Raw genomic sequence first — 25,829 nt, forward strand, 5'->3', positions numbered from 1 at the left:
GAAAAGACAGCTATTCAACTACCTACCTGAAATAAGCATCAAACTAAAATAATTTTAAACAAATAGCTTGTAAATTTGATGCATTCTTACCATTAGTTATGTAAGATAGTGGAAAATATTGCAATTTATTTAGAAACCTATGAATAAATAACCTGTAAATCTAATATGTACCTGCAATCAATTCTGATCAGAGCAGATTCAAGCTTGACGACCCTAGTTGCTATTTTGAGCTCAAGTGCAATAGTTCTAAAAGCATAACTGTTCAATTTACAGTCTTGTTCTACCAGAAATGAAAGGAGAGAGTTCTCTTGATTTTGCTTAGGCTCCATTCAATCTTCAATCTTTAGGTCTCCTGGTATGGTAACTGCACCTTGACATGTGAACAATGTGAGCCTCTTGATCGCATGGTAATTTTTGCAGGTGTCAAATTTGATTCCTGGAATCGAACTATAGCGTCTCATATAGGATTTGTTCCTCCTTCCTCCAAAATAATTATGTATATCTTGTACATATGTGTGGAGCTACAATGATAGTGTGATGTGCTCGTCGCTTATGAAGTCTTACGTGACTTCGTCGATCTTCGGAGGAATACGAAGTTTGTATATAAGTTTTAGATCTACTGTGCTCATAGAGTTGTGCATCTATATATATATGGAATGTAAGTATATATATTTGCAGATGTGTCCAGATACTGTACCTATAGCCGTAAAGAGTCCAGGCTAAAAAAAAATAAGCCTCCTGATAGAAGTATAGAACCATGTTACATATATATTGATCTTTGGGGCGAAACCACACCATGTTACAGAATTCCGATTAAATTGAACACCCGTTTAACCCTTTCTTTTGTCCTAAGTCCTCACTGCTTACCCCCGCCCCCGCGCCCCTCTGCATCTCGCATTCTCGTGAGCCCGCGCCCAGCCGGACCCTCGTCTCCGGCGGCCTCCCCGTCGGCGGAGAGCGCTTAATGGAGCAGTAGGGACTGCGTGGAAGCTGTATTCCCCCGAGATCTCACACGCCCATACTCCGGCGGCGGCCATGGCGAACTACCTCGCGCAGTTCCAGACAATCAAGTCCTCCTCCGACCGCATCGTCATCGCCGGTACCGTCCGTCTCGCGTCCCCTCTGTATTCTAACCCTTAATTCTAGCCCCCTCAGATCTGGACTGTGCCAGTCGCGCACTGCCGCGACCTCACGAGTCGCGGCGGGGCGCGATCTGGGCAGCTCGGAACCGCGCGATCGGGCGGCGACTCGAGCTGGATTGAGGTTTTGCGTCTGCTGTAGCTATATGGCTTAGTAGGAGTCATGGTTGGGTTTAGCTTGCTGCTGGTTGCATCTGACTGTCTAGTGAGATTTAGAGTGTTTAAGCTTGAGAACAATGTGGAGAGATCTCAAATCTTCCGTAATTTCCCATAACCTTAATTTTCATAGACTCCAGATCATGACTTGGAATATTGCGACCAGCCAACTCATATAACTTCATCCAAACAACGTTGTTGTTCCTGCTCCTACTCAATGTAAATTCATTCAGGGGGCATAGGTTCTATGGTAGATAGGAGCACACATAAGTCACCCTTGCTACACTGCAACCTGCGCATACGTGTGTAGTGAAGGATGGGCAAACACCCTCTAGGTGTAGCCGTTTGTAGGATCACAGCTGCGCATCTAATGAAAAGTGAATTCAAGTTTATATATGTATAGACATTCCTTCTCATACGGCAGACTACCTTTTCTGGCAGTTGAGGATGTGAGCGACTTGTGGCTCAATGTCAAGGAGAGTTTTGAGCAGCGTGTGCCAGTGAAAAAGGCCTGTCTAAACAACAAGGCGAGGAATCCTGTTTTTGTTGATAATCTACCAGCTGAGTTTATACAAACAACTGATTCAAGGTTGCGGAGTCGATTTCCACAAGAACAATACTTGTTCTGGTTCCGGGAACCATATGCTACTGTTGTTCTTGTCACTTGTGAGGTACTTTCCTATGGAAAATTTCCCCCTCCCTATTGCATGCTGCTTGTTTTGATTCTTCTCTTAAGCAACAATACTATCAAATGTGAAATGTACCATGTGGATGACTTTTGCTATTCCTTCATTTATAAAAATGTGCAGGATCTTGATGAATTCAAGACCATTCTTAAGCCTCGCCTCAAATTAATTGTGCAAAATGATGAACGCGAATGGTTTATTGTGTTTGTGTCCAAGGCCCATCCTAGCAATGATCAAGCAACTAAGATGGCAAAGAAAGTATATGCTAGGCTTGAGGCTGATTTCAACACTAAAAAAAGAGAAAGGTATTATTAACACTTGTCCATGATAGTTCTGGTAACATTTGTACAGAGAATGCACATATTTTCTGTTCTCCAGTTGTTTCAAATCAAGCTTTTATTCTATTATATTGCATTAAAGTTGTTTTTACGAGGATGTTTCCACTTTCGAACCCTCTAGGACTAGTGGGTTAAACATTATCTGTATTACAAACAATATTGAGTTATTGACAGTGTAAAATATTCTTGTTTATGATATAGATGCTGCAAATTTGATCTCCATGGACCCGATGCGGAATTCTGGGATGATTTCGACTCTAAAATGGTGGACTGCATCAGAAACACATTAGACAGGCGGGTTCAATTTTATGAAGAGGAAATCCGGAGGTTAAGTGAGCAGCGGTTTACTCCGATATGGAACTTCTGCAACTTCTTCATTCTGAAGGTAAACCAATGCAGCCGTGGTGATGTTTGCCAACTGTTACCGCATGTTTCAGGGACTCTGGGTTTTATCTACCGTTTTGCTTTTTGTCAGTGTGGTTTTGTTTATACTTGAATTGCTCGTATGTTCAGGAAAGCTTGGCGTTCATGTTTGAGATGAGTAATCTCCATGAAGATTCACTCCGTGAATATGATGAACTTGAACTATGCTACTCAGAATCAGGTTTATCCCTAATTTTTATCTGACAATAACCCTGCATTCTGTTTTGAGTTTTATAACTAGTTATTTTTGCATCGAATTCACAAAAGACTTGGTTTAAAACTACCACCCAGGTTTGAGTATAGAATTATTTCAAGAGAGATGAAAGTTGAAGTCAGCATGACATGCATTCTTACCTGCAGCATACATAAGAGTCCTCACTTATGGTCCATATTTGAGACTAGGCAAATTTTATGTTAACAATAAAGAATATTGATTATAGCTTCTGATCGTTGATCGGTGTACTGCTAGCAACCTATGAACCTGTGTATCTATCTGTGAAATTTTCGTGTTGTTTCTGCAGATATGCCACTGATTATTTATTATCTGTTACTTCTCTCACTTTAGAACTGTTATGGCACTAGAGCTTATCACATTCCTGCCAAAATAACTATATATATGGAATGATACTTTAGAATTTCTAATGCAATATCACTTATATTGGTTGACATTTTCATTTGCTTATTTAGTATAGATATAACCTTCTTCCCATGAATGCAGTGACCTCTCCAGGGAAACATCGAGAATTTGGAGGATTAGATACTGGTGATGATCAGGCTGCACTGCTAAATCCAGGATTCAAAGCACTGACCCAAATTGTTCAGGATGATGTATTCAGAGAATTTGAGTTTAGACAGTACATATTTGCTTGCCAGGCTAAGGTTTGTACATAGGGGATTATTCAATTGCTGTAATTTGCAATATAGATATAGTGGCAAACATCTTATAGCAATATGTTTACAAGCATTCTTTTGGTTTTGTTGCTAGTTTGCTGTATTGAAATGGTTTCTGTGTAAGCATCTCAGCCTATCATGTTTCTTCTTTTTCTTTTTTTGTTGCATGTGAGCAAGATCTTTACAATCAGGGGTTGAGTACGAAACAACTGATATAATTTTTTTCAAATGGTCCATTACAAGCTGTCAAATTTTCATGTCAAAGAGTGTCATTATGCTTAGATGTATCATGCTATTTAGAAGTACCAATTTCATACTAGAGTCACTTTTGCTTTAGTTTCTTATTGGTGATTATTAGGCCAGAAGAAAATCATACATCGCCTTTATCATTTATTTTGATTTCACCTTTTTGTGCAGCTATTGTTTAAATTGTCTCGTCCAGTTGAGGTTGCTGCCAGAGGCCATGCTTTTGTTGTTGGCTTTTCCAAGACACTTGCCTTGCATGAAGTATGTAACTGTGGTTTACTGTTTTCCTCGTCTACAGACTGTTATATGTGCTGGGAAGACTATTGCCACTGTGAAGTGCTTGTTTATTTAACCCTGATTATGCTTTCCCTTTCCCCTTCAGAATTCTCTTCCATTTTGCTTCCGTGAAGTATGGGTGATAACTGCATGTTTGGGTTTGATAAAGTCTACAACTTCACATTATGATGGTGGGGCTGTTTCTGTTGACTCAGAGAAAGAATTCCATCGTCTTCAGGGTGACCTTTATTCTCTCTGCCGTATTAAGGCAAGCTGTTGTACTTCTGTTATCCGACTATTGATTTGTCTGGCATATTGTTATTCTGTCTTGACTTTTGAGTGTTCTGTTTTCATGTCTGTAATTGAGGAATTCTAAAATTTGTATGTATTGTTTGATAGTTTGTTTTTGAGCTTTACGCTCGTTCTAGGCATGTAGGCTTTAATGAACATTGTCAATACTCCTGTACTTATTACGGCTTATTCTTTGCCAGCTTTATGCAGTAGTTTATTTGGCTTGTTTGCACAATGAGTTCAAATGTGCTAGCAAGTTCTTTTTGCATTCCTTTTGGATTATGTTCCCCAAATCTGTTTATGACATACAGCACTGTTTGCTTACATGTCACTCTTCAATCATGCATTCAAGACATGTAAAAACCCAACTGTTATTAGATTCTTTGTACAATGGAATTCTAGTGTGCCGTTGAGTTCTTGCTTACCTTTTAGATCATGTTTCCCTAATTTGTTTACAACATACAAAATTTTCTGCTTACATGTCACTCTTCATGGATGTCACAGTTTATGAGGCTTGCTTACTTGATTGGTTATGGGGTTGAGATAGAAAAGAGTCCAGTCAACAGGTATAAGATCAATACCTATATTTCATTTACCAAATCCACCTTTCCATTGGACAATTAAATTACTAGACTGCAATCCTCTTCTTTTAAAGTCTTAGTAGAGCTTGCAGATGCAGCATTTTAGTTATTCAATACAATCTTGCATTCAAACTGTCATTTTTAAAATGTTCACAGTGCATCTTTAAGCATGCTACCATGGCCAAAGCCAGCTACATGGCCTTCAATTCCACCTGACTCATCGGCAGAAGTAATGGAAAAGGAGAAGGTAATTATTTTTCAGCTTTGCTTTTCTTTTGTTTCTAATTATGTTGCATGAAAAGTCAAATGTGCCTCCTGTTCTATCTAGTTGCCCCATATCCTTCTCAACTGATAACATCAGTATGATGGAAGTAGGTCACTAAACTTTGTTTTCCTCTCTGTATACAAATTACTCCCATTTGACTGCTATTCCGTGTTAATCATTGCCTTATCGGCACCGTTCCAGCATGTACGGCTTGGACCACTTATATTTGTCAGTGTGTATTTTGGCGCGCATGGAAACTCTGTTAGATCACGTCTCACAAATGAAAGAAAATATAACTGTATGTTTGATGAGAAGAAGGAAAAAGAATCTGGATATCTGTGATACTGGTAATGGTGATGAGCATCGAACAGTAAACCACAAAGCTGTTGCTGAAATTTTCTATATCTAATAAAAATATGGGGTGCAGTGGATTGTATAATTTTAAGAAGTGCAAATACTTGAATTTGATAATTCAAAGTCGTATACTGACTCATATTTCCGAGTAATTTTTTGAATCCATTTTTTACTATCCTCTGTATCTTAAAGTTGTGGTACCTTTTCCTTATGCAGATGATTCTTCAATCAAAATCAAGAGAAAAGCTCTTCAACATTTACAGGAAACCTCTGCCACTAGAACCTTCTTTACTTCTACGTGAGGCTAATAGGCGCAGAGCTTTTCTTTCTGTTGGAAATCTGTCTGAGCTATATGATTCAGCTGATGGGTAAGAGCTAACGTTTCACCCCTTTTGTTGTGCATTTATCTTCAGAGTAAAAGACATTGGATTGTGATTATTATTTACTTATACACTTTTGTATATTTTTGTCTGGGCAGTTCAGGTTTAGATGCCAATTCAAAACTTTCTCCCAACAGATCTGCTTCTAACTTCATGGCAAGAACAATGTCAGGTCCAGCGATGTCGGAAACTTCTCTGCCAGTTGATCGGCCCATGAGGTTGTCGGAAATTCATGTTGCCGCCGAACATGCTCTGAAACAGACGATATCAGATCCTGATTTTATGACATCATTTTCATCAGTAGAAGAATTTGAGGTAGTGTATTCATTCTCATCATGATAGATTCAGACACCCATTATATGTTAAAAAGGTTCATTGTAATGCTTCACTCTTCTTGAACTAATTGATTTAGAGGTAATGATTCAATTTCTTTTTTGGTGTTACAGAAAAGATATATGGAGCTTACCAAAGGTGCAGCTGACAATTATCACCGCTCCTGGTGGAAAAGACATGGAGTTGTGCTTGATGGAGAAATTGCAGCTCTGTTCTTTAAACATGGAAATTATGACCTGGCTGTGAAGTCCTATGAGAAAGTTTGTGCTCTCTATTCTGCAGAAGGCTGGGAAGAGCTGTTGGCAGATGTTCTTCCTGATCTTGCAGAATGCCAGAAGATTCTTAATGATGAAGCTGGTTACTTGGCGTCCTGTGTAAAGTTACTTTCTCTGGACAGCACCTTATTTTCATCTAAAGAGAGGCAAGCTTTTCAGTCAGAAGTCGTTCGACTTGCTCACAGTGAAATGAAGCATCTTGTGCCACTTGATGTCTCATCGCTAATTACATTTGCTGGAAATGCTGGTCCACCACTAGAATTATGTGATGGAGATCCTGGTACACTATCTGTAGCAGTTTGGAGTGGCTTCCCGGATGACATCACACTGGAGTCTCTCAGTTTAAGATTGTCAGCTTGGTCTAGTGCAGATGAAGGTATCAAGGTAATACCATATTACTGATCGCTACCTCGTTTACTTTGTGGTATACTGAGTTATCCATGTTATGGATGTACAGTTTCCAAGTTTGTTTCATTCTTGCATGATGGCTTTCAGAAATCAAAACTATTACTACCTAAAATGTAAGTCCATTTAAGATTGTTGTTATTGACCATAATAGCTAGAAAGGATCGTAAAGACTGACAAGATAAGGTTGATGTTACTTAAAACATACTTTCGTAATTTGTGAATCTTTTTTTAAATAATGCATTTTCATATATATTGTTAGTCAAAAAGTGTCCTATTGGAAACCATGTTGATGTTGTAATAGAGTTGTATCGGGGATTGAAGAGAGCGCTATAAAATACATGCAAACTCTAGTCATAAACTATTCTTCAGTCACCTAATGGGTTAATATTGACATGTCATGCAGGCAATAAAGAGTTCAGATTCTCATGTTCTCAAACCAGGTAGAAATACCATCTCTTTTGATATTCCACCTCAAAAGCCTGGTTCCTATGTGTTGGGTGCTCTTACTGGACACATTGGCAAGCTGTCATTCAGATCACATGGATTTTCTCAAGATGGTCCAGTGGAAACCGATGAATTCATGAGCTTTGAGAAGCCAACAAGACCTGTTTTGAAGGTGACACACTAAAATGAGCTGAAGTATTTTATAAACCCTTGATCTCCTTGATTCATATCATTAAACTGCCACTAGGAGATACTAGGTGTCTTTTCAAAACAAAAGCAGGGCATCTAATACATGATTTTCTTGTAATCCTCGAATGGTTTGTAAGACAGCCTTGTTCTCATTACTCCAACTCTCCCATTGCAGGTGAGAAAACCAAGGGCTTTAGTTGATATTACCCCTGCTGTGTCCTCTGCATTGCTCATGAATGAACTCCAATGGATTGGATTAATCGTCAAGCCAATAGACTATTCTTTAAGAGGTGGCATATTGCATATAGATGCTGGTGCTGAACTGAAAATAGAAGAGTCTCAGATGATTGAAATAGAAAATTACAGAGGTGATATGGAGCATGCTAGTTCTGCTAATAGCTCTGCTGAAGCTGGAAAGGTTGAAAAGATCCCAATTGAAAATGGGAAGATAAAACTTCCAGATTGGGCTAGTGATGTAACTACTCTTGTTTGGTTTCCTGTTCGTGCTATTGATGATACTATTGCTAGAGGAGAATCCCCAGGTTTGTACGTAACAAGTGATAAATTCATTATGATGGTTATGAAGTCAGTTGACCTTTCTTTCCATCTACTTTTTTCAGCATCTCCTCAGAAGCAGAGCATAGTTGATGGGATGAGAATGATTGCTCTCAAGCTTGAATTTGGAGTTTTCCATAATCAAGTATTCGAAAGGTAGCTCTTCTCTTCTCAATTCTAATGCATTGCTTTTTAAATATGGCAAGTCAATAAGTTTAACCATTGTGATTTCAGGACCATTGCAGTACATTTCACTAACCCATTCCATGTAAGCACACGTGTTGTAGACAAGTGCAATGATGGAACCCTACTTCTACAGGTACAGTTTTCTTCTGTCTAGCACATGTGTGTGTGACATATGTATTTGAGTCTCTGCGAACATGTAAAATTATGCATTCTTCGATGGGTTTGGCATTGTTGTGGGTCTTTCTACGGCATTAGTTTTCATAAAACTTCTTCTAATTGCCTAGGTTTTTGCCCAGGCTTTGTGGTTCCTGTGGGTCTCTGGTACTGTGGCAACTATGGTTAATGACGCGCATGTACAGGAAACCATGAGTGATTACATGTACACTGACATGTTAGTTTAAAGCATGTAAGGAGTAGTCATCTTAGGGGCCTGAAAAAGTGTATTTTAACTTCAACTTGGCTTGCCACTTGCATAGGTATCAGGGACACATTCTTCTTCAAAGTATATATCTTCAGCTTTTAAATTCATGAGAGGAATGGCCAGAAATTTCTTGCTCAATGACTTGATCAAAACTCCCACGTTTGTTCTGTTGCCAAAAAGATATATTCCTGTCAAAGATATTATGCATTTTTTGAAAAATTGTTGAAGCATATTACAATAATGTCTTTCTGTGGTAGCATCATAAGTTGGTTTGTTAGACATGTGAATTATATTGCCTTTTGATGACCTTGTTAAAAAAAGGCACCATAATATGTCTCAATTTTGTTAGCAGCAGAAATCCTGGCAATGACAAATACTGTATATTCATGCACGTTCAAGTGCTAATTATCAATATTTTTGAGTTTTTTTATCTGAGTATTTTTATGCCTTTTTAGGTCATACTGCGCTCTGAAGTGAAGGCCACTCTGCATGTAAAGGATGTACAGTTAGATCTTCAATCTGGATTTGAGCACTTGGGCAAGGGAGATGGCCGACCAGCATCAAGTTTATTCCCTCTGGTTATTGCTCCTTCTTCCAGAGCTGGAATTCTATTCATAATACGGTTAAGTGGCACAAAAGGTAAGTCTTATAAACTTGCAGGAAAGATGAAGTCCCTTAGGAGAACAATTTTCTGTGTACTGACTTTTGGACTTCATGTTTTTCAGATCTGGATGAGGTTGAAAATGCAGACAGCATGCTGAATATCAAGTATGGAATATCTGGTGAAAGAACAACTGGAGCACATTCTCCAGTTCCTGTCCAACCTGGTGATTCTGAAGAGCTCTTGTTCAAGATTGCACTCAGACTGAAGCGACCTGTCCTGGATCCATGTCTAGCAGTTGGATTCCTTCCATTTTCTACCGATTGCCTCAGGGTTGGGCAGTTAGTTAATATGAGATGGAGAGTTGAAAGACTGAAAAGCCCGGAGGATGCAACCATATCTGGCGTAAGTCTGCAGAACATTATTTGCTCAACTTTGCACCTCTGTTGTACTACCTGTCCTATAATGTCAATTATCCTGTTGCAGCGTGCCATAGTGTTTATGCAGTTGATAAGTAAGCTTTAAGTATAAAAATCATATACACAGCTTTCTTTACAACTAAACTTGGACTGTGTGGCAGGACGAAATACTTTATCAGGTTGACGCAAACCCGCAGAACTGGATGGTGGCCGGGAGGAAATGTGGTCATGTATCATTGTCAAACGAGCAAGGTCTGAACCATGATACCAGATGTTTCAATCCATGTCCAGCACTCTGTTGCACGAAGAATGCCGACTTTCAACTCGAATTTCTAAATAAGAACACCATTCTTCACACCACACTCTTGTTCACAGGTTCGAGGATGGAAATCACGGTGACATGCATCCCGCTGGTGTCCGGGTATGTCCACCCACCGCAGCTGGGCCTGCCGGAGGTGGGCGAGGTGAACATCAGCTGCAACCCGGCAGGGCCCCACCTGGTGTGCGTCCTCCCTCCGGCCCTCAGCACCTCCTACTGTATACCGGCGGTGTGACTGCCAATTTTTTCGCTTACATGAGCTGTAGAGTGCCCGTTTTGGGCGAGATCTCCTTTCTGCAGACGTTTCGCTGGAACGAGTCTCTTGTAAATTTTCTTGTGCCGTGACCACACGTACGACTGTACATTATTCACTGGTTAGTCGGATTGCTTGGGTTCTCCTGGATCCTGCGAAATTCGTGAGACTGATTTATTCTGCAGATTGTGTGGTTACGGATAGATAATTGTTCCTAGTGGCATAGATGGAAAGGAGCTCCATTAAACAGGTCCACGAGGCAAATCGCCAGTGGCTACTCAGGTTGTAAAGACTCTGAACTAGCACCTACAGAAAAGGTAGCTAACTCTACTACATAGTACTCAGCAGGCACAGACGCATGTTCAGCTTCAGAGAAATTGCCAACGCGATTGTTCTGCTTGCCTGCTTGGGGAGGGATATTCTTCTAATTCAGGAGTCTCTCCATCATGCATCGGTCTACACCTCGTCACAAACCAATCAAGGGTTAGAGTCCAGCATATACGATTGTTCGCTTCGTCGAGATGTTTTTATCCGGACTTGATGGACTTTGTTCTGCACACCGTAGATCTTTTTATCATGTCTTTATTCAGACTTGATGGACTTATACCAGCCCAGATGTTGTACTGAATAGTATTGTGTTGTAAAATACTGCAAAAGCACAAGCAGTAACAAACACCAAATTCATTCACACACTTACAATATAGGAGTAGTCACAAGTACAGACTCGATCACATCGACGATACGATCGTCTCACGGATCATCGGTGCACATTCAGTAGAACCCGAGCTGGGCGATCTTGGCGTGGAGGTGCCTCTGCGCGAAGGCGAAGAGCCGGGCGACCTCGTCGTCCCCGGCCACGCCGCCGTCGCCGTTGGCGTCGGCGGCGCGCACCCCGCCCCGCGCCTTCCACCACGCGAACCACACGTTGAGGCTCCGCAGCGCGTGCTGGAGCTCCTCCCGGCTGATCCGGCCGTCGCGGTCGGCGTCGAACTGCGCCAGCCACGCCCGGAACTCCTCCACCGTCGGCTCCCCCTGCGGCAGCGCGCGGTACCTCATGAACGCCATGGATCCGATCCCTCTCGCCGGCCGCCGCTTGGCTTCACGATTGGCTACGTAAAGCTCAGCTGCTTTGCTTGGCTTTGGTGAGTGAAGATGAGCTAGTGAAGTGATGAGCAGCAAGCAGATGTGCACGGTTACAATTTATACCGTACCGGTAGTCCAGGAGATGCACCTGGGTTTCTTACTTTTTTACTACGGCTGGGTTGCTACTGCACGAGTGCACGTTTTCCACGGAGTTCGGCTGGCCGTGTTGAACATCGCGTAGATCGTTATGTGAAAATGAAAAATATGGGATCGATCGCTAGTGGCTTCTGGCTAGAGTGCTTTTAGATTTTACTAGCTTATTACCTTTTCGGCTTTTCTCATGGGGAATAATTGGTACTGTAGCGGCATTCTGCAAAGCCACTAGAAATGAAGCAGCAAAGCGGTTGAACGATCAAATTCCAAGAATCCACTGAATTTGATAAGATTGTAGCAAGTACACCAAGGTCATTTGGTTTAGATCCAGCTTCGCAAAGCAGGGGAACGACTTTTCGGCAAAAGAGCGTCTGTGTTGAGTATAACAGAGTTTGTTTCGCTATGTTTCTTGTAGTGAAATCGGCTCACTTTGGTTCAAGTCTCCAGCTAAGCACATATCGTCATATTGTGCTAATTATTCTTTTAGTGATAGGTGGTATATGTCTGCTATCGACAACTACCTTGTGGCGACCCTTGTTAATCTCAATATCTAATAAATGGTCTTATTTTTTCCGACATATATATAGAATTGTGCCTGAGTACATTCATATGGGAGAGTGTTAGTACATGTATGCTATGCAAAGATCAGCATCTATTATCTTTCATTGAAAAAATGGCAACCAATGATAAGTACAAAGGTTAGTGCAACAAAGGACATGCATGCATGGTGCGTTGTGCCGAGCTGATGGGTTCTTGTTCTGAGTTAAGCCACAAATGATCGCCTTAATTAATAAGAGCCTCCACAAATTGGGTACATTCATTCTTATATATCTTAGTCAGATAATTGAGACGTTTTTTTTTCTTCTACTTCAGTTAAGGTTTGATCAATTTGGTGAAATTGTGCGTTTTTATGTTTGAAGTTATATTTGGCAATGAGATTGATGATGTTCCTTGTGCTCTAGGCTATCCTTCTAGGCACAACTATAACCTTTGATTTCAAAGTATTCTTTTAATTATATTTGCATAAAGATGAGTACCAGGTTCCTTTGTATAATAGGGTTCCTCTACAAGTAGCAGCTCTTTTGTTTGATGATTTTTGATCATTGTTGTGAGCGCTTCTACTTGATTAGGAACCCTTCTTTGCATATATTCAAGATAGGAATCACCTTGATGAATCGAGGCATAAACCGTTTCTACCTTGTATAGTTGAATTAACTTGTGAATGATAAATTGTAGTGCGATGTGGCAATGACGTAGCGGTAAACTTGAGATGACCTGTGAATGTAAAGTGAATTGTAGTGTAAATTTCTGCATTTTTTTTCTGTCAGGAATAATTATGCAATCCTTAAGAATTAGCACCATAGGGATATATTAATATTTATACTGACCGATAATTAGCGCTAGTATGGATGTAGTGTCCATGCCAGCAAGTGATCAGCGCCATCACGGTTTTATACTCGGTTGTTATCTGTGCCGCTTTCGTAGTGCCGGTTCAAAAACCGGTATGGATCGATGAGAGTTAGGAGCTACTACGGATGAGGTTTCTGTCGATTACATACACGTGTGAAGCTTCTTGGAGACCAAAGGCAATATGGCCCCTCCTTTAAAACTTTCTACAATTATCCTCAACTATTTAAATGTAAAAATCATTAGAATATGTATGCTTAATATTGCTTCAGTCTGTGCTTTCCAGATGTTGATTAAGTGTTTAACCCCGTGCTTATATCGTTATCGAATCTATAGTCAGTGATCTTTTTTCAGGACACCAATCCCCACAGCTGGAACGCTTGGATAAACATACGAGAACACGGCAGAGGCATGCCACATGCATGTTTGCATTGTAACCATTCCTCTCACCAAAGTTCTGATGCTGGAAGCTGGAAAAACGAGTACATACAAGTGTACAATCGTGTCAACACGGTTACCACACAAAACATTTGCCAAAAGCAAAAAGATCCGTACACCATTTATAACAATTGAACAAGGCATCCACCAGGGTCCAAGAAAAAGAAACAAATAAAGAAGTAACAACATCCATCCACACAAGTACACTCACGTCGCCGCCGATCGCCGTCGCCTGAGGTCAGCGCTCAGTAGTACCCGAGTTGGGTGATCTTGACATTGAGGTGCCTCTGCGCGAAGGCGAAGAGCCGGGCGACCTCGTCGTCCCCGGCCACGCCGCCGTCGCCGTTGGCGTCTGCGGCGCGCACCCCGTCCCTCGCCTTCCACCACGCGAACCACACGTTGAGGCTCCGCAGCGCCTGCTGCAGCTCATCCCGGCTGATCCGGCCGTCGCGGTCGGCGTCGAACTGCGCCAGCCACGCCCGGAACTCCTCCACCGTCGGCTCCCCCTGCGGCAGCGCGCGGTACCGCATGAACGCCATGGATCCGATCCCTCACGCCGGCCGCCGCTTGCCTAGCTATCACCGCAGCTTAATTCGCTTGGCTGGGTTTGGTGAGTGAGGAAGAAGGCGACTGATGAGTGAAGTGGTGAGGATATAGCAAGAAGCGTTGCAGGGTTCCTATATATACCCGGGTCAGGAGGCCGTGCACGACGCGCTAGGGTTTTTACGGCGTGGTTACCGCACGTTTTCCACGGACGCACGCGTTTGGCTGGCCGTGTTGGACATTAAAGCCAGTCTCAGTAGAGGTTTTATAAAAATTTTATGGACATTAAATTTTATACGACACCAGCAAATTTTCTAACATGATAGGACCATTATGAGAAAAAAGAAAAAGTTTAAGGAGATTAGAGAGAAATTTCATTCTCATGACACTTATCCGGCTCGGTAATTAAATTTTCAGTTTTAATAACTGTGCAATGAAAATATGCATTATGCATTGAGAGTGATCTAATTAGGCAGCTTGATATTTCTTAGGTGAATTTGAGAAAATGATGGAGCGACCAGTAGTGGCTATACTACTGGTTGATGCTGCTAGCTTGCCTTTAATTTGGGCTTTATTTTTCAAAGGGAATAATCCTTGGTGCAGCTTAAAAGTTGCTGCGTTCTTCTGCACACCATACGTATCATGCATTGTTTAGGGTAGGATACATGCCGTACCATCATATTATCGAAATGGAAGCGGCAAAGAGGTTGAACGATCAAACTTCGAGAATCCAAATATACTGGATAAAATTGTAGCAAGTACTACACTACTCTGAGGTTGTTTGGTTCACATCCAGCTATTAGCAAAGCAGGTGCATCTTAATTTTTGGCAAAGTGCAAGCACACAGTTTTCGGATCGGATGGCCAAAATCAGCTAGGTACAAAGCACTACCTGTACATCCGGTAGCCATGAGCTGATGATGGGCCAAAGGTCTTCAGAAAGTGATAGATCATGCAAACTTGTATGCCCTCACGGATTGTCAGCTGTGCTTGGAGACGAATTCTGTCATGACCACCTAACATAGACGCGATCTCAGAAACGGACCAGACAGCACATAGCAACAAGCTAGAAAATAGATGTGACCGTGGAATGTATTGCATATTCACGTATTAAAACTTTCAGCATGTTAACACCCACCCACGTTTAATTATTCTTTCATTGGTAAACCGTGTGTTCATCGACTATAACACCTACGATAATTTCATCAATCTTAAGATCTATCAATCTAGTCAATGACAGTATGCGTTCACTATTATTAGATAAAAATAGTAGGCTCCCCTTCCTGCTAAAGCAATTGTAGCAGCTCTGGCACCTAAGGGGCTGTTTGGTTTCCTACCTAACTTGCCACTGTCTGCCACGCCTAAAGTTGGGCAGGTTTGACCAACTTAGGTACCTGTTTGGTGTGCAGCCACAGTTGTGGCAAGATTCTTCTGCTGTTATTTTAATCCCACTTGTCAATGACTTGTAAAAGTGTGGCAAGATGCTCCTTCTAACATGTCGAGTCGCAACATGACATTGTTTCACGCTTTTCCTTCGCTGCTGGAAATTTCTAGTCTAGTCTAGTTCTAGTTTCTGACGGGCACATGTATGTGATCATCTTCAGTTGTATTTTTTTAGAGAAATATTATTACATGAGACTATATATTGTTTTCGTATAAAATTGTATTAATATATTCCTTTGATTTTATATATTCAAAAAACTGTAAGTGACAGTTTGGATTGACTGACTAAGATATCCTTTCCGTCCGCCAATGGGTGCAATCTTCAGTGCCCATTTGGCCATCAGATTTCCCCTGAGTAATGATAATGCTTATCGTGATCTACACCTAGCTCTCTGATGGACCTCTGCTTTTCCTTTCCGTGCTTCCACAAAATATTCACTGGTGTACCGTGTACGTGCGCCCACGACAAAAAAAAATTACTGTATTTTGGGAAAAGGGATGGAGATTGTTTAAGAAAAGCTCCGGAATTGATCCTATAAAAGCCTCTGAACTCCAAGATTCTTTGTTCCAAAGACGCGGCAAAAATCATTGATTAATGGGGAATCAGATTCTTCTGGCAGGCTTTCGCAGGCATTCGTGGACTCGAACAATCTGTTCCGCAAGTGTCAGTTGTTTATGCTTGTAGAGCACATCAACAGGTTCTCTACCTGGGTAGCGGCACAATGTTAAACACATGCAGTAAAATGTACAGCAGTAGTACATGTTACTGTATCTCCATCTGTCACCGTCGAAATATGGACGCGTCAGGAGTTCACTTTGTGACTGTCTGACCGAGTACAGACTACAGAAACGTGGTCTGAAAACGTCTGATGACTGATGGTTCAGATTTCAGGAAGAGGCAAAGAGCACCCATGCCAATGTGCTGCCAACGCTGGCCAGCCCAGAAGTTCGTATTCCATCTGTCCAGGAAATTGGAACATGCTGAAAATAAAGCAAAACTATTTTCGCTTTATTTTTCTTCGGGGAACATCCAACAAGAAGCTTGAAATCACCGAAGTCCAAAAAGTTTAGATCCAGCTTCCCGTCCCCGCAAGGCCGGATCAAGGTGAATGCTCCTGGAGAATTTTACATTTTCAAAAGTAGATATGATTCTCGATATCGTCTTACGGCTTCGCAACATCAGTACAAGACAACTTTGACAAAAGGATATGGAGGAAAAAGCGAGCACAGACTACAGAGATGCATTGGTTGATGCGTCTGCAACTCTGCAAGCTATTTCTAGAAATTCCCTTGGGCTCCCACCAGATAGACCTAAGCATGACGACTGCCGTTCCTCATTTGGATGCTTCAGATGTCCAAAAAAAATTGTGCTACCATTACTTCGCGAGCATTGCAATAAAACTTCCCTGGGAGATCATTCCATTGAGGAAAAAAATCTGATTTACACTCTCGAATTATCGTAAAAGTCTGTTTTTCAACCTTCAAGAGGCCATCCAACTGTTGAAACCGGGAAAATTTGGATCTTTGAGTGGTTTCGAAGGTTGTTTTCCATTTTGTAAAAATTAAAAATATTCAAATTTAAACTAAAAAATTTATAAGTAATTCATTTTAAATCAAAAATATATAAAATGGGTATCAAAAAATTTTCTAAAAATATAACCTATCTATTGGCACTATACTTGTTTGTTATTATCCAATTTTTTTATATTCATAGTATTTGATTGATTATAGTTATGCCTATTATTTTTAATAAATAAGATTCAAATAGAACAATAATAGATAGGTTACATCTTTACAAAAATTTTGGTACTAATTTCATATTTTTCTGATTCAAAATGAATTAGTTTTGATTTTTTAGATCTAATTAGAATTTTTTAGAAAAATTTAAAAAATACAAAACCACCTTCGAAACCACTCTAAGAACCAAATTTGCCCGATTTTGACAGTTGAATGGTCTATCTTTTCCGGTCCTGTTTTGACAGTTGAATGGTCTATCTTTTCCGGTTTCAGTTTTGTATTTAAAGGTTGAAAATCGGACTTTTACAATAATTCGAGAGTGTAAATTAGACTTTTCCCTTCCATAGACCATAACACGGTCCATAAACTCTAAAGAGTAGTACTAGGTCTGAATTGTTAAGGAATGCCCATGCACACATTTTTGGAAGGGATAAAAGATATAACAGATCCAGCTTGTAAGAAAATGTGGATGTTTGGGTTCGAGTTCAAGGTGGGCACGTGTGCTAGATGACCCATCTCTATCAATTGAACAAGCATTTAGTCCCATGCAAATCCAATAATTTGAGGAAACGGGTGAGGAAGGAGCTTCAGAAAGTATCCAAACACTGGTAGTTTTTTCAACAGTAAAAAAGCGAACGCAGGCATACAAACGTCTTCACAGGCATCTTTGGATTGTTACTCAGATAGCAATATCTATGAGGCGAAACAGAAATAGTCAGTAACAGCACTAGACAGAAAGCAGTGGTCAAAGAAACAATCCAAAGGCACAAAGCGAAAAAAAAAAAGAAGTAAGAAGCTAACAGCAACTATGGTTGGTAAAATGAAGGAGAAAAATATTTTCAGATAATTAGATTTGATGAACACGAAAACTAAAGAGGAAACTACAAGGGCGTAATAATGCATTCCCTTCGCTATGCACTGTTAGTATGCACCTTACAACCCACCTAGAACCTATGTCCACGATCTCATTTCTAATACATACTCATATGATATACAAAGCATATGTACATTCCTCTCACCAAGTGGTGCAAAAGCAAAATAGAAACAATTCAAGGGAAACTTACATAGGTGAAATCTTGCTCAGAGTTATCATTAGACACACCTTGCCTCCGTTATATACACAAAATTCTCAACTCCTGCAACAAACTATAGTCTTGAACGTCTGAAGTACTTGATGGGATTGAAAGGACCAAGTTGCCTGGCTGAAGCAAATGTTGGCCTTCCATTTGGGAATACTGTCGGCTTGATGTCCCATCCTTCAACATTCTTTGGAACACAAACATCAAACAGGATCTGGCCAAGGACTCCTTTAGGCTCCATGCTGGGTGGATGGGACAATTGGCGCCTCTGCTCCTCAATCAGAGAACCTGATTCGCTAGATTCATCATGATTCTTCGAACTTGGCAGGAAGAAGTGATCACTAGGACTGTTAGCAACCCTTCTTAAGCTCTCATTTGAATTGGCTGCCGCATTGTGTAGACTGCAGACTGAGTGCGCTATCTTGTATTCCTTATCACCGGCCATATTTGAGTCATACAGCTGGCTTCGGTGGCAGAAGGTAATGAGAGCTTTGTTCAGCATATCATTTACAGCTGTCCTGTATTCAGCTTCATGTGAATTGTAATGACCTGCAAGTAATCAGGAAAAGCAATTTGATATGTCTCACAGCAGAGAAGTTGAGGCTCCGAGTTGACCTCAGATGATTTACAATGTTGCGCCCTAGGATTATAATGCAACCATTAATGTGTAAAGCCACAGGGCATGCATGCAAATCTCCCTCCCATTTTCCCTTTCCGTGACATCTATGAGTAAACTTCCATATTAAATATTCTGTGTGTCCCAAGAAATTAGTAAGGAATCATTCATTCTCCTCTACCATTCTCGTATCGATAACCTCCCCAATCCAGGTCTGTGGACATATGGTTGAAGTCGACATTATAACAAAATTGAGTATAAATAAATTATTAAGTTCAAGTGTTAATTGTTCATGCATGTGGTAAATATGGGACTTGTATTTGTCTCAATTAGATGTACTGAGGATATAATATGTGGGAATAATGACAGGTTCTGGAAGAAGCTGCATTGGTTCAAATTTCAAGTTACAAATAACATACTTGTATCCTGAGCTCTTTATCGACAACAGTGGAGATGAGACAAAAACATACCAACATGTTGGGAATCACTCCATTTCATAAGTTTAACATCTGTGCCTAGTTCAATCAGACGCCTCGCAAAACCACATATAACATGGCTTGGAGCGAGATTATCATCTTCTGAGCAAAATATAAGAACAGGACCCAATCCCTGCATAGACAGTAAACAAGAATATCATATGGATGCTGAAAATGGTATATGCCAAATATCACAGATAAAACCTAACTTACTGCTGATGAGTATAGTGTGTGCCAGTACTCTGCACGCTGAGCCTCAATTCTGCTTGGGAAGAGAGTATCCATGCCAGATGCCAGAGCCTTTGCCATCCAGGAATGTAATATAGATGACTGAGATGAATCTCCAACAGCAGGCTTTTGGAGAAACTGGGTGCCCACATCGCTGGTAAAATCTACTGGGCTAGAGTCATAAATTTGCCCGCAGATGCAGTTTCTCACTAACCGGTAGTCCTTCTGCACCATGAAAATTTTATGCCAAGAAACTCTTTTTAGCCAAGAATCCTGAGCAGTGGCCCAAAATCCAAACAGCTAGTGTCCACAAAATGTTGAACCACACGTATATTAGATATAAATGAAACTATTTTAAACTGAAACGACGAGTCAAACATACAGACTGAATATTTTATCTCAAGACAGGTTCACGATGAAAACTGAGAAATACAACGATGATGGTGCAAAATCGATACTTAATGCTGACACAAATCATGAACACAACAGTACATACAAGTTGAAGACACAAACCACAAGGTATAGAGAGATCATTTATGGAAGGGTATCAGTATAACTGATGAAGGATGAATCAAGCATTCAACATATTCAAACAAATGATAAACTGCCACAACACACAACTGGAATAAAATATCACCTAGCAGTACCTAATCCATATGACAGTTGACACACATTAGTTTCCACACAAGTCTTGAAAGCAATTCAAGTACAATTTCTTCACAGCTTCCAATATCCTTGCGTACTTGTAATTGATAGAAATGTTATTAAGGAATGAATCAATCACAGGCTGTGATTGATTCATTCCTTAATAAATGCATGTAGAATTCAAGGAAAGGAGAATAAAGGCATAGCATACCGTGGTTGCATCTCCTTCGCATCTTCCATCTAGTAACTGAAAGGTCCAAGAAGTTCAGTCAATTCAACGGTCAGAAACGATTTTTCGGTTTCCTAAAAAGGACAGATGGTGTCGAATGATTGTATTTGAAAACAGCGGTTACAATCAAACCATTAAAATGTTTAGCTATAACGCATGCACCTGAATAACCTTGTACATGCATCCCTTAGAGCCACCAGAAAAGGAAGCAAGAACAGTTGGCAAAGGCTTCACTTTCAGTTCCTGAAACACCAGTATTCCACGTTATTTTGGGGAAAAATTACCTAGTGGAAAAGCAATCAAGCAGAATGAGGATTTTATGAATTCAGGACTCCCGTTTCCCAATAACTTAAACAATCTTCCAGCAATATCAGAAGTATATCAAAGAAAACATGCAAGCAGCTCAGTTCTCAGTCAGCGGTAAGGTCACCTAGAGCCAGAGACAGAAGCATTGAAGGGTAGTACAAAGCAATGTAACATAATAAGATAAGAATCATACATGTAAATTATAACAAGTTTACATTCTAGGGGTTTCGGCACCTAGAAAATTTTCTGTGTAAGCAATAGTTGAGTCAAATTACAACTAGGAGTTAAAAGAGGCATTGCCAAGTGCATAACACAACAGTGTGAATGCAGAAAAAGGCATAGTGCACTACTGTTACTGGCTAAAAAACCCAAAAAATATGCAGTGACTTCACACTAGAACAGACATTTGTCCACTTCATGTATAGCGTGGTATTTGTGAGCACAATGATAAGGAAGAGAAAAAAACACTTACCTTAACCAGCTCATTAATGACACCAGTTGCCAGTGATGTTGCTTTCTCAGAGAGATATCTGGAAGAAGAAAGGAATTAGTACAGTACCATAACCAGATTTATAAAGGGACCCAAACGTGCACACAACCCCACTGAAATATTACACTCCAACATGTATGTATTAAGACTAGAAGTAAGGTGCAAAGAAAGCAACTTTACTAAGACATGAAAAAGCGCCCTATCCAATGTATTATTGCTAAAAAAGGCCCTGATGAATAATTGTCCAGCACTGCTAGTGAACAAAATGATGCAAATATAGTCTCAGTAACTTCAATGCTTATCAGATTTGACAATTAGCATGCTAGCGCTCTTCAATAAAACTTGTTCCCCTGTGTTTAAACTGGCTAAAAAAACTACAAAGCTTCCAGCTGCACGTTGTTCAAGCAACAAAACATTCGGATGGATTCACTACATATTAAATCCAGACATATATTGTCAAAGGATAAGATGAAAGATGCATAAGGAACACGTTGAATCACTACTAAGGACTTGGCTGAAGCTCAACAAAAACCTAAAACTTAACCAAAGGAAAGATAAATTCTGTATGGATGTAAATCGCTTTACTTCTTAAAAATGGTCCCCGACAATTATGCCAACCTTGAACTCTTGAAGCTATCTAGTTAGCACAATCAAAGCATTTTACCATCGCATAATCACTAACCTAACTAAAACACCAACCTTGAAGCTACCTAGGAGGCGTTTGGATGCTGGCCCCAAGTAGCCCGGCCAAAATTTGGCCTTTGACTGTGGGCAACAGCTGTGTTTGGCTGATGGCCCCAATTTGGTTCGGCCCGACTCCTGTAGTACATTTTCATGCCCCTGGACGGCCAAATCGTGGGCGGCCGAATCGGCCGCCAAAGTTTGGCCGCAGCTGACTCTTTGGCTTGGACGTTTGGGACCAGCTTCCAAACGAACCCCTAGTTACCAGAATCAAAGCATTTTACCATCCTATATCACTAACCTAACTAAAACATCCTAGCCTAATAGAACTCCAAACAGGAAATCTAACTAACATACATGAATCCTATACAAGCCATGATAGAGTAGAAATTGCACAGATACATCCACCCTAATACTAGGATAATGAACATCCAGTGATGAACCATTCAGAAGGGAGTGACCAAACTCGAACACAGCTCAAGTAGGTGCCATGCCCAGCCAATCCGCTCCCCGCAATTTATCACAAGCGGCTAAACCTGAATCGTCCTGCCTCACGAATTCAGCGGACACAAACTAGCAAGCGATCTCTGAAATCAGACCTAAGCGCAGATATAACCGCACGGACAGCCCACGACAGATGCTATAGAGCTTACAACAGGGCGCCTCCGCAAGTCCAAACGAGTCACGGCGCGGCCGCATCGAACCCACTAGCGGAAGCGAAGGAAGTGCGCGCGAGAGGGGGAGCGGCGGCACTCACAGCGCGACGAGGTCGGGGTGGCAGACGAGGCAGCGCCACCCGAGCGAGGCGTAGAGCTCGACGAACGGCCGCAGCTGCGCCTCGTCGCTCCACACCCACGCGAAGACCACCGCGACGCCCCTCGCCTGCCCCCGCGGCGCCGATCCCGGCGCCCAGTAGAACCGCCCGCCGCAGCCGGGCCACATGGCCTCCGCCCGCCCGCCGCAGCGCCCGCTCTGCTACTTCCGCCGAGGAGAGGGGAATCGGAGCAAGGGTCTGCGCTGTCCCCACTCCCCTTCTGGTGGCGATGGAGGGGAGGTTGGAGAGGGGGAGGAGGAGACGGGGATGGGAACGGGGTGGGTCGCTTGCTCGCTTCGGCGTCTGGTTCGTCGCCGATTTTTATTTTTCCGTGTCTGCTTTTACTCGGTGGGATTGATATCGATCGGCTTTTCGGAGGTTTGCTTGTGCGCCATGCGAGGGGAAAATTCGAGTGCCCGGTGGTCAACGCTAACCCGCGGGGGGGCTTAGGATAAACATAGGGGATAAACACAAGCACGTAACGGTGCCCCGTCACGTGGATACGATTCAGCCAAGTTTGACCGTTTACCTTTTCTACAGCTGGTTGATTTTATTCCTCGAGAAGATGAATGTGTGTAAAATTTTCTTTGATTTTGTGCAACCTGGAAACTATCGATGGCTTCTTTCAGAAGAAAAATCCAAAGAGTTGGTGCAAGGTAACCACGGCGAAATCCAAGTCCACGCAGAAAACCGAGAGCAAGGGGACGAAATTGCTACATGCTAACATAGATGGACTTGCCACCTCTCCAACTTGGCGTTCTTATAAACCTCGAACCCTACTCCGAAGCTGTTACCGTGACCGCACGTGCAGATGCATGGCGGACCATATCCAAGTATCTCGTGGTCCGTTCTTCGTGCGAGGTATCGACCAGAGCTGGTCGCGCGTCAGCTCCGGGAAAATTCCACACGCATTCGCGACGCCATTATTCAGCTCCTGCCCATGCGGTGCGTGCTTGCTTCTGAATTCACGCCAATCCTTTAGGCGTAAGCCGGGAAGCAAATGCCACACGTGTCCCGGTATGCTTAACAATTCAAGCGACGGGGTACGAACATTAATAGCTCAGTCCTCGCACGTACGTGTACAGTTACCAACACGGCTATGTCAGCTTGAGTTGATACTAGAATAAAACTATTCCCTTAATGCACAGCTTCATTACACAGTTTTATAGATAAACTATCACATTTAATTGTTGATAAATGTGTATTAATGAAACTCAAATTCTCTTAATGGAGTTTCATCTAATTTCATAACTCTTGGTAACTATGTATACCAAGTTTCATCGTCGTAAAACTCTATTCTTCTTTTTTTATAAATTATTTGCCTATGTGGCATGTTATAAAACTCCCCCGACACTCGTACTGAGACTGGCCTAATACACCGTGCAGACACATAAAAAAAAGTTTAAGCAAAAAATGTCGTGCCGTACGTGGTTCGAGATCGCACCGCAAGGCTCACGCCAGAAACCCGTTCATACACAGGTCCTGGATCCATTGCTGACACCAGCTCGAAACAGAACGGCCTGAGCTCAGTGTCACCTGTGCAACCATTGCCGTTTGGTTAGCGATCTGAGGCCGGTGACGCCGACAGTGTACGCGTCGCCTTCAGCTTTTTACGCTTCGGGTTCGGGGGCACGGTTGGTTGTTCTACAGAGCACTCGGGGGAGGGCCCGTGCGTGCCAACTCGGAGTTCCTCTAGCATTCGTCTGTTTGCGAGGTACAACGACCTGGGGGCATGTATAGGAAGGAAGTGCCTGGCAGAGCATCTGAAGTTCGGCACGCTCCCTGAGGCTTATCTCCGCAGCTCGTCGCGTTGTTTCTCTTTCGTTTTCGGCTTCTCGCGCTGCGCCCTGCACGTGGCTCTCTGAACTCCTGAGGCCTGAGGGAAACGCTAGCTTCACGTACCTTTCCCTGTACTAAAAGCGTTTTTTCTTCTTGGCGAGTGTACTACAAGTTTTAAACCTACTTACTCGTGTTTAATCGCCTGAGCCCTGAGGCTCGATCACTTCCAGCTTTGCAAGGTTCCGAGTCTGCTGCAACCTCGAGAGTTTCAGTGAGAATCCAGGCGTACTGCGTGTACGGATCAATAAATAGGTCCATTATATTGGGCCCATAAGCCTCAAAGCCTCCTCTGATTTGACTCGCCTGGTTGTCAACTGGGCCGGGCCCGTAGCATCGAACAGTTGGGCAACCTCGTCGTCTGAATTTTTATGCAGATGAAAATTGGCCCTTTTGTGCCGTTCTCGAAGTGCCTTCATGGCCCCGCCAAAAAAAAAAAGGGTGCCTTCATGGACGTGAACTCTCTCTCTTTATTTTTGCAGAAACCAGGAGCTCAGATTCATCCGAGAGCAGCACGTTCCTGGAGAAGTCAAGTCAGCCTGAGAAGAAAAATCACGGTGGGTGGAGGAGTGCACTCCACCACCGCCGTGGCGGGCGGCGGATTACGCGGGACGGAGGGAGCTCGTGCGCCGGGACAAGGGGAGGAGGAATCATTTCGGCACGGCCGGGCCGAGGATGCATGGATAGCTGGCCCCGGCAAGAGTCACAGTTTCAGCGCCACCGCACGCTCGCCCTCGGGGCGCTGAAAACCTGCCTCGCACGCGGCTCTCGCCGTCTAGCTCGCGCGCCGCGGCAGCGGGAATGTTCAGTTCAGCGCCCTCGGGATCCTCGCCGCCTGCCTCCTCGCCGGCCGGCGCAAATTTTCCCCAGGCCGAGTTGCCGCCGCCGCCGCCGCCAGGTGCTTACGGTTTTTTCACTCGAACCGCCTCATGCGCATCCTCTGTTGCACGATCCACACAGTCCTCTGATCCTCCTCCGCCGCTCCACGTGCGACCCCCCTCTGGTTCCGCGGATGCCGGCTTGGGCCTCGCACCAACTAGGGGAGCCACGAGATGCCCGTGCTCCCCGTCCCTCGCGCGCGCTGACACGCCACCCGTAGCACGCAGTCTCCTTCTGCCTCCAATCGATCGTGTGGTACGCAACCGAAGTACCCAAGACACGCCGGGCTTTCGCTGTCGCTTCTTGTCTGCAGCTAGC

The 25,829-nt window shown here is 42.6% G+C and overlaps 4 protein-coding genes across 6 annotated transcripts; 1 reads left to right on the forward strand and 3 right to left on the reverse strand.

Annotated features, from left to right (window-relative positions):
- Positions 1–792: 792 nt before the first annotated feature.
- On the forward strand, positions 793–10,613 carry LOC112889198 (trafficking protein particle complex II-specific subunit 130 homolog). Its single transcript, XM_025955702.1, has 21 exons — positions 793–1,099; positions 1,737–1,966; positions 2,105–2,286; positions 2,521–2,704; positions 2,833–2,923; positions 3,461–3,621; positions 4,051–4,140; positions 4,262–4,423; positions 4,951–5,012; positions 5,184–5,274; positions 5,863–6,014; positions 6,125–6,341; positions 6,473–7,018; positions 7,446–7,658; positions 7,851–8,217; positions 8,296–8,386; positions 8,465–8,549; positions 9,293–9,476; positions 9,563–9,843; positions 10,019–10,109; positions 10,233–10,613. Exons 1-21 carry the CDS (start codon positions 1,036–1,038, stop codon positions 10,409–10,411), a joined length of 3,723 nt encoding a protein of 1,240 aa, XP_025811487.1. The 5' UTR covers positions 793–1,035; the 3' UTR covers positions 10,412–10,613.
- Positions 10,614–10,945: 332 nt separating this feature from the next.
- On the reverse strand, positions 10,946–14,138 carry LOC112889200 (calcium-binding protein CML38-like). Of its 2 annotated transcripts, XM_025955704.1 has the most exons (2): positions 14,036–14,138; positions 10,946–11,480 (listed from the first exon to the last, which is right to left on the reverse strand). In XM_025955704.1, exons 1-2 carry the CDS (start codon positions 14,047–14,049, stop codon positions 11,201–11,203), a joined length of 294 nt encoding a protein of 97 aa, XP_025811489.1. In that variant the 5' UTR covers positions 14,050–14,138; the 3' UTR covers positions 10,946–11,200. The 2 variants fall into 2 exon arrangements, with proteins under 2 accessions (XP_025811489.1, XP_025811490.1); XM_025955705.1 differs by lacking the exon at positions 14,036–14,138 and having other exon boundaries at positions 10,946–11,509.
- LOC112889199 (calcium-binding protein CML38-like) lies at positions 13,544–14,173 on the reverse strand. The gene has a single exon (XM_025955703.1). The coding sequence runs from the start codon at positions 14,047–14,049 to the stop codon at positions 13,756–13,758; it is 294 nt and encodes a 97-aa protein (XP_025811488.1). The 5' UTR covers positions 14,050–14,173; the 3' UTR covers positions 13,544–13,755.
- A 3,495-nt stretch (positions 14,174–17,668) lies between these two features.
- LOC112889433 lies at positions 17,669–23,131 on the reverse strand. 2 transcript variants are annotated; one of them, XR_003228101.1, is made up of 8 exons: positions 22,740–23,131; positions 21,284–21,341; positions 20,668–20,748; positions 20,488–20,523; positions 19,617–19,856; positions 19,398–19,536; positions 18,297–18,860; positions 17,669–17,925 (listed from the first exon to the last, which is right to left on the reverse strand). XR_003228101.1 is itself a non-coding variant. In XM_025956059.1 (7 exons), exons 1-7 carry the CDS (start codon positions 22,922–22,924, stop codon positions 18,379–18,381), a joined length of 1,221 nt encoding a protein of 406 aa, XP_025811844.1. In that variant the 5' UTR covers positions 22,925–23,131; the 3' UTR covers positions 18,054–18,378. The 2 variants fall into 2 exon arrangements, 1 of the variants encoding a protein (XP_025811844.1); XM_025956059.1 differs by lacking the exon at positions 17,669–17,925 and having other exon boundaries at positions 18,054–18,860.
- Between the last annotated feature and the right edge of the window lie 2,698 nt (positions 23,132–25,829).

Source organism: Panicum hallii, chromosome 4, assembly GCF_002211085.1.
Source record: "Panicum hallii strain FIL2 chromosome 4, PHallii_v3.1, whole genome shotgun sequence".
NCBI classification, from domain to species: Eukaryota; Viridiplantae; Streptophyta; class Magnoliopsida; order Poales; family Poaceae; genus Panicum; species Panicum hallii.

What these genes read in the sequence shown, in the direction of transcription:
- LOC112889199 (XM_025955703.1), bottom strand. Translation starts at nt 14,049, where the DNA reads ATGGCGTTCATGCGGTACCGCGCGCTGCCGCAGGGGGAGCCGACGGTG.
- LOC112889433 (XM_025956059.1), bottom strand. Translation starts at nt 22,924, where the DNA reads ATGTGGCCCGGCTGCGGCGGGCGGTTCTACTGGGCGCCGGGATCGGCG. An exon ending in GCGAAGGAGATGCAACCACG is followed by an intron (nt 19,857 to 20,487) that starts GTATGCTATGCC and finishes TTCATGGTGCAG; the next exon opens with AAGGACTACCGGTTAGTGAG. An exon ending in ACACACTATACTCATCAGCA is followed by an intron (nt 19,537 to 19,616) that starts GTAAGTTAGGTT and finishes CTGTCTATGCAG; the next exon opens with GGATTGGGTCCTGTTCTTAT.
- LOC112889198 (XM_025955702.1), top strand. Translation starts at nt 1,036, where the DNA reads ATGGCGAACTACCTCGCGCAGTTCCAGACAATCAAGTCCTCCTCCGAC. An exon ending in CGACCGCATCGTCATCGCCG is followed by an intron (nt 1,100 to 1,736) that starts GTACCGTCCGTC and finishes CTTTTCTGGCAG; the next exon opens with TTGAGGATGTGAGCGACTTG. An exon ending in TGCTAGAGGAGAATCCCCAG is followed by an intron (nt 8,218 to 8,295) that starts GTTTGTACGTAA and finishes TACTTTTTTCAG; the next exon opens with CATCTCCTCAGAAGCAGAGC.